This window comes from Cyprinodon variegatus, unplaced genomic scaffold (genome assembly GCF_000732505.1).
Source record: "Cyprinodon variegatus isolate N-32 unplaced genomic scaffold, C_variegatus-1.0 Scaffold1393, whole genome shotgun sequence".
Classification (NCBI taxonomy): Eukaryota; Metazoa; Chordata; class Actinopteri; order Cyprinodontiformes; family Cyprinodontidae; genus Cyprinodon; species Cyprinodon variegatus.
Window position 1 is genome coordinate 32,092 of NW_015151846.1, and position 7,432 is coordinate 39,523.

The 7,432-nt window shown below is 38.7% G+C and overlaps 1 protein-coding gene across 1 annotated transcript in view; it reads left to right on the forward strand.

Annotated features, from left to right (window-relative positions):
- LOC107103201 (neutral cholesterol ester hydrolase 1-like) overlaps positions 1-6,002 on the forward strand; it is a 14,347-nt gene extending 8,345 nt beyond the window's left edge. Inside the window, exons 3-5 of the mRNA XM_015402766.1 lie at positions 1,669-1,738; positions 2,058-2,229; positions 3,818-6,002. Of these exons, the coding sequence (XP_015258252.1) occupies positions 1,669-1,738; positions 2,058-2,229; positions 3,818-4,438 (863 nt within the window). The 3' untranslated portion in view covers positions 4,439-6,002. The remainder of the gene's footprint in view (positions 1-1,668; positions 1,739-2,057; positions 2,230-3,817) is intronic.
- The last annotated feature ends 1,430 nt before the right edge of the window (positions 6,003-7,432 follow it).

The window sequence follows — 7,432 nt, forward strand, 5'->3', positions numbered from 1 at the left end:
ATTAGAATCACGATGCATCATCATTACGATTATTTTGCACACCCCTAATATCGTTATGCATTTTTTTTTGAGAAACAACAGCAAATAACATAAGTAGAAAAGTTGCACTCCATCTATTCCTATTAAAACCTCATTCACTGAAAAATATTAATACCCCTGCGTTATAGATTCTATAAGGCTTTGCATCAAAAATCCTGCACAAAATCAGTGCAATGAGTGCAATGCAATACCTCGGCTCCAAACGTCCCGCCCCCTCCACAAATTGTAGCTGACCACAGACAGGAGGCCGGCTTGTTTTGTTTTTATGACCGAAATTGCGGAAAACAACTCATGAAGTTTGACCCTCTAGAAGAGCGAGGTGCACGAGAACGCAGGGACCCTTTTTCCACCTGGATCTCCGCTCTTTTTGGCCCTCATGTCCCTCCGTCGTCGACTAAACTCGCCCCCACTTCCTCGCCACCTCCGCCGTATCTAGACCCACAGTGTGTAGCACAGACCACGCTTCAATATTGAGCATAATTTAAAAATGTCTGTGTGAAGCTTGCTGCAACACACTGCTGTAAGAGTATAACCAGGAAGCGAGGTAGGAGGGCAAAATAGGTTTAGCGCCACCGCAGCACGGGAGGAAGAATTACGTGCAGGAGACCAGAGGGAAAAAAAAAAAACATGAATCGATTATCTTGCGGACGTGTTGATGCATCGGATCGTCGGCTGTTGGATCGATGCATCGAACGATTATTATTTACACCCCTACTGGTTTCTGAGCATAAACCAGCCTTAAGGCTTCTGGAGAATTTTTTTTTTTTTTGTCTGGGTGGCCAGTAATTGGTTGAGGGTGGCAATGGCGACCCCTGGCACCCATATCTGGCTACGACCCTGCAAAAAAAATAATAAAAAAAACTGCTTTCTAGATCTACAGGCCTTTGTGGTTCATGTTTAAGATTCTGTTGGGGATGATTGAAGGAGGAAGGCTCTTCAGATCAAATATGGAAGCAAAGCTCAGGTTAGTATGAACTTAGTTTTTCACAGTTATTTACAAAATTTGAGTGAATCACAAGATTTCTGGAATGCTGTTCTAAGAACAGATGGACCAAAGTCAGTGGAGGACAGATTTGTGATTTGGGCTTGTTTTGCAGCCTCAGGACCTGGACACCATTCACCAATCGCATTGAGTTCATTCATATTTGAATCCATTATGTAATATGTTAACCCCTTGTATATAATTCCCAGGTTTACCTCTGCAGTGTTGTCTTCTTTAGCTTTAACCAGATGCTTATTATTTTTAGTTTTGACCTAAAAGTAACATGGAATCCTTTTTTTCCTTTTTTTAAAACAGCTCCCATGTAATGTAAAGCAGAGCAGCTGCAGTGATCATAAACTTTACTGTAAACAGTCTAATTTTAGATAAGCTACTCTTATACACAAATTGATGGGGCCTACTTTCAAGAAAAACATGTTTTATTTTCACAATAATATAATTAAATCCCTGGAGTCATGTTTTGTGAGTTGGTGCTCTATAAATAAACTGAATTGAAAGGATAAATTATTATAAAAGGCTATTATTACATCTTTCATTTGCAGATGTTTGTCACAGATGTTTTATTCCAAATGTACATATTTTATCAGTTTTTAAACTATAACATCTGCCACTTGTCTTTGCTTTTGCAGAGATGCGCTCCTATGACCTTCTTTGTCGGAAAATGGCAGAAGATCTGGACGCCGTCATCATGTCTGTAGAGTGAGTGTCAGGATTTAGATCAGTTATTGAAAAGAAAAGGATTAATTTTTTTTTTTTTAGTCTTATTGCTTAATTTCTCTTGCTAACAGTGGTGCTGTCTGTTAGGAAAGAGGAGGTTTTGTTTGATGTTGAACTTCATGGTGAATTAGTTTTCTGGGACACCGCCATTCAACAAACAAAGAGTTTGTTCAGTTGTCATGGACACGGTTTAAGCGATAAGAACAGTGAGATGATTTCTGCCCAGAAACTTGACTGTGAACGAGTAAATATGATGATTTAAACTATTTATGCCGTCATGTTTCAATTATCCTGTTTACAGTTACCGCCTTGCTCCAGAGGCCGTGTTCCCGGTTCAGTACCATGATGCTTTGGCAGCATCGCGGGTCTTCCTGTCTGATGAGCTTTTGCAGCAGTACGGCATCGATCCGGAGAGAGTTTGTGTGTCTGGAGACAGCGCTGGAGGAAACCTGGCTGCTGCTGTGGCTCAGGAGGTAGAAAAGCAAACACAAACAATTCAGGGATGCAGATTTAGGTTTACCTGTTGTACCTAAATGTGCAAATGTATTTCATTCTAAACTGCCATGCTGACCCGAATATAGGACGACCCTGATTATAAGATGACCCCCTCTTTCCAGGACTAGTTTTTAGGAACAAAACAAAAAGACCAAAAAGGAAAAAAAAAGACTGATAAAGCAAATTTATTTTGCCTGAAGAAACTATTTTATATTTAGGTGCTAAGAATTTCATTTAAATATTGCATTGAAAGATTTGTGCAAGGAAACAAAAAGTAAAAAAACAGGGAAACATTTAAATGAAATCTTGTTAACACTTCAACTCGAATGCAATCTGAACTTTGCTCATAGAACGTCTCAAAAACCTGCTTGATTCCCAGACGTCCTGTTCCTCGCTGCGATCGCTAATACTCCTACTCTCTCCCTGCAGCCCTGCAATTTTTTGATAAGCTTTTCTTTAGCTGTTCGCATGTTTTCAGTCTTTTTTAATGTTCCGTCTTCTGACATTGTAACTTTTTATTTCTTTGCTGCCTGAGAGTTGTTTGATGGCTCTGCTATGTTGACCACCATTATCTCCATTTATAGCATCCATGTCACTTCTTCTCTGTTGTGCAGCCACAGTGAAGTCACTGGCTTTATGAAAAAATGGCGTCTTCTGCTGTTGAGTTCATGTAGCGACCCCAGACAACTTCCAGCCGTATAGTTGGTTAGAACGTGATTATGAGACAACCCCCACTATTTTTACATTGTTTTAACGAAAAAAAAACCTCTTATATTCGGGCCAATACAGTATTGTGCTGCAAACTGTCATGAAATTAATTGTTTTGTTGTACAGTAGTGATCAGTAAATGGAGACATGTGGTTCTTTTTTAATTTTACTCCGTTTAATTTGTTGAAAAAGAGAGTAAAACAAATTATATGTTTGCAACTGGTTGACAGGAGTTAAAAAGTTTTTTATTTTTAATTTATCATCCTAATTATTAGCATATTTAGCATATTAGCTTGTTCCGCATTCCAACTGTGTTTTTCAAGAACATTTAGTTGCTGGGGGTATGATCCTAAAGAGATATGAGGTAACTAAAGACTCAGAAATTCTGTGCTGGATCAGTTCATCTTTAGGTTAAACGGTCCTTTCAGCTGATTCTTCATCTAACTAGGGCTGCAACTAGCTATTTAGCAAATTGATAAATCTGTTGATTATTTACTGGATTAATAGAACAGATAGCCAAAGGTTTCTTAAAGAAGACTTTTTGCTAAATTAAACCAGGAGAAACTAAACCTTTTTCCAATTGATGAGTTCTGGATGGCGCATATTGTTAGACGACAAAGTGTTTTTTGTTTTTTTTATCTTAAATGCAAAATGTTTACATGTTTTATACAATTTTTGGTATAATTACTGCTCTAAGTGGGTCACTCTGTCAGCTAAAGGCACATTTTAGAGTCTCTATGCTCCAGTTAATATTAATTGATTAAATTAGTTGACGATTATTTCAGTAATCGATTAATCAGGCTTAATCCGATTATTGTTTCAGGCCTTCATCTAACGCTGTGTCTTTTTTTCCTACAGCTAAGTGCAGATAAATCTCTGAAAGTGAAATTCAAAGCACAGGCATTGATCTACCCAGTGCTCCAAGCTCTTGACTTCCACACCTCATCATACCAGCAGAACCAGGCCGTACCTATCCTCTACAGGCCTTATATGGCTCGGTTTTGGCTGCAGTACCTGGGTGCTGACTCCTCCCTGGAACCACTCCTGCTGGCCAATAATCACAGCTCTCTGGACCAGCCGGCCATCAGCGCCACAACTCGCTCCAAGCTGAACTGGACCGCTTTGGTGCCGGCCGAGCGCAAGAAGAGCTTCAAACCAGTCGTTAAAGAGAGGGGCTCGCCAGGCGTGATGAGTGAGGTGCCGGGGCTGATGGACGTGCGGGCGGCGCCACTGTTGGCAGAGCAGGAGGTTCTGGGTAAAACCCCCAAAGCGTATGTGATGACTTGCGAGTTTGATGTTCTGAGGGATGACGGCCTGATGTACGGCAAACGCCTACGGGACGCTGGCGTCGAGGTGACTAGTGACCACTACGAGGACGGTTTCCATGGCTGCATGGTGTTTGCTAACCTGCCAATGATGTCAAGCGTTGGACAGAGAAGCATGATGAACTATATCCACTGGCTGGACCAGAACCTATAAGCAAAGCAGCTGCTTCACAAAAAGCTCTTTGTTGAGCTTTTATAGATGGGTATAAAAAAACAAACCCATGACCCATAAAAGGAGCAGAACAGCTTTAAAAAGAAATGTGATAATTTGATGAATAGCTTTAAAAGATTTTAAAGTTTTATAGGAGATGAGAGGAAAGACCAAAAGAACATATTCATAAAAACAAGCAATATTCCATGGCAGCCTTTTTGAGGTAGACAATATATTTATGGCTTATTTATTTATTCTGAAATTTCTAAGAAACCTTTTAAATGAAGACCTAATTTACACTGGATTAAAAAGACAATTCACATAAATGTAGAAAAAAAAAAAGTCAACCACTGGAACAAAAGTAAATTATAAAGCAGTGTTCTTTTTTCCCTTCTTTAGCTTTAATTTTATACATTCTAAATGTATGTTTTTGAGCATCTTCCATTATTTAATGATTGGTTATTCCATTTATGAGCATATTTCATAATTTATTTGTGTATTTATTTGAATGGCTCATGTTTATGTCATATTACATTTTTGATTAGACCAAACCAGGTGCTGTTTAGGCAACAAAGTTATTCCGTAAAAGTTCAAAAAAACAACAAAGTTGTTGTTTCTCTGACCCTAAGAAACAATAATTGCAATTTTGATTATGAGATGTACTCACAAAGTAACTCTGAATAATTATTTCAAACGAAAAATAATATATTTATTGCACATTCAATTTAAATACAGTAAATATGGCGTGAAAATGCCATATATGGCCTTAGCCGCTGAAATCAACTGACCTTGAAGTATAAAGTAAAATGCCTCTTTCCAAGTAGGAGCAAAACTTTGCTTAATTATTTAGGGCAAGTAGTAAATAAAGAGTTTATGGATTACATAAACGTTAATGAAAATCTAAACAAAAATCAATGACTTCCTTTCATTTCATGCAAACAATTTGGTGTGATTTATGTAGGCTGAAAAGCCTTTTTTACTGCTAGCCTTCATGATAATCGTTATTCTTATTAGCTTACAGTGAAATAAACCATAAATAAATCTAGCTAATATATTTAGTTGGCTAAACATAGCCGAGCTAGTGGCTCAACTCGAAGCGGTAACGGATTAGACCAATCACGGCTGGGAATAACGGTTCCATATATATGCTCATGGTTTCTCAAACCAAAAACTGCTCAAACTTTAAATTAGTTAAGCTAAGAATTTTTCCAGTTTATTGCTACTAGCACTGATAGCTACTCAGTGGATGAAAAGCTTATAGTGGTAAACTAACTAAGCTAATGACTACTTAAATTAAAAGCTAGTTATAATTCTAGTTATATAAGTTGGCAGCAATTTAGGCTCAAAGCAACTCAAATAACTGTTGTGGTTAATTAAAGTCGTAGGGAAGTCTTATTTAAATGTCAAATCATTCTGGCTTAAACATGTATATAAATGTATTTTTTATCAGACAGATCAGAAAATTTATCAGAAAATTAATAGTTGTCGTAAAATCTTTTTTTTTTCTTCATTATCTTATGCAGGCCAGTTAGTTATACGTCAGCTTAAACACCTAAATTCGGCCAATCATATCCATGATCAACGGTCATCTGTCATTCACATTTTTTCCCTCATAGCATCTTGATTCTGATGTCGCAGATAAAATACGCAAAGGGTTAAAATAAGAATAATTTCCTTTCCCATTGAGTTGCGTCCCAGTGTTCACGGGGATGGACGTCTGTGTCTTCAGCAGGCGTAGAGCTAACCGAACTGGCAGCGTTGCGAGGCAAGGGCTCAAACATGTACGGCTGGAAGCCTTCTACACCAAACCAAGCTTCTGCCGCCCTGGCGTCCTCTTCCACAACATCTTCATCCTTTCCTCCTCTGAATAAAAAATGTATGACGGAGGAGACTCATCCACGACCTCTGACACTAAACTCTCCTCCTCTTGCACGTTTCCTCTGTCCATAGCGTTCCTTGACAGTGTCGTTTCTAAGTCACCAATTTAGTGCTACTTGGTCCCAATGGAATTTCCCATTGGGAACCTACTAGCACTAAGTTGCTAACTGGTTAGCAAGATGCTTCAGAGAAACTGGCCACAACCAAACTTTCTTGCAAACCTTCCGCCACAACAATCCCGCCCCCTTGATAATCGACCAATCACATTCACTTTATTCACTCGTGTAAAGTCGGGCACCACTAGGGAGAATTCGGAAATTAAACGGTTGGAACAGCCGCTTCCCTACGACTTTAAACCAATGACTACCCAAGCTTGCAAAAATTTCAGCTAACTGTCATTTAAATGATCGACTACTTTGTACAGCGATCCAGGCCAATGACTACACACATAAACTTTATTCAAGCTAGTATACTCAGGGTACAACTAATTAAGCTATGGGCTACATAAACCATTAACTACTTATGGCAATGGCTACTGAGGCTGGTTTCTGTTTCTCAAGCCAACTGTTCAAAGTCCAACAACCACTCCAGACAAAAACTTTTTAAGCTAATGCCATCTTCAACTAAACATTATTAAGATTAATAGCTACTCAGATCGCTAAAACCCCACCATTTGAAACGAGCAGATATACCAGCTTAATGAAGTGAATACCATATTGACCATTTATGCACTTCTTTTGCATTAAATTTGTTTTTTGTTTTTCTTTAACATAGTTAAAGAAAAACAAAATTTCCTGATCAGAATAAAATGTATTTGCAAACCTTTTTAAATGGAAATAATTAATCAGAATAAGCAGTTGATGGGACTAATGTGTTGTGTGAACATGGCTCTGATATAGTGCTTCTTGGGGTGCATTAGAACGGAAGGCAAATGCAACGGCTGGAGCGATTGATTTCCATATTAACCCTGCATAAAGGTGTGTTTAGGAGCAGCTAAACGGTCAACAATGCGAGGGACACATTTCAAGCAATGCAGATGCCGATGAGAGTGACCGCAGTGCAGTGGACACATGGATGGATTGAAGCTGCGCTGTGAGTAGGCATGGTGGACGCACAGAA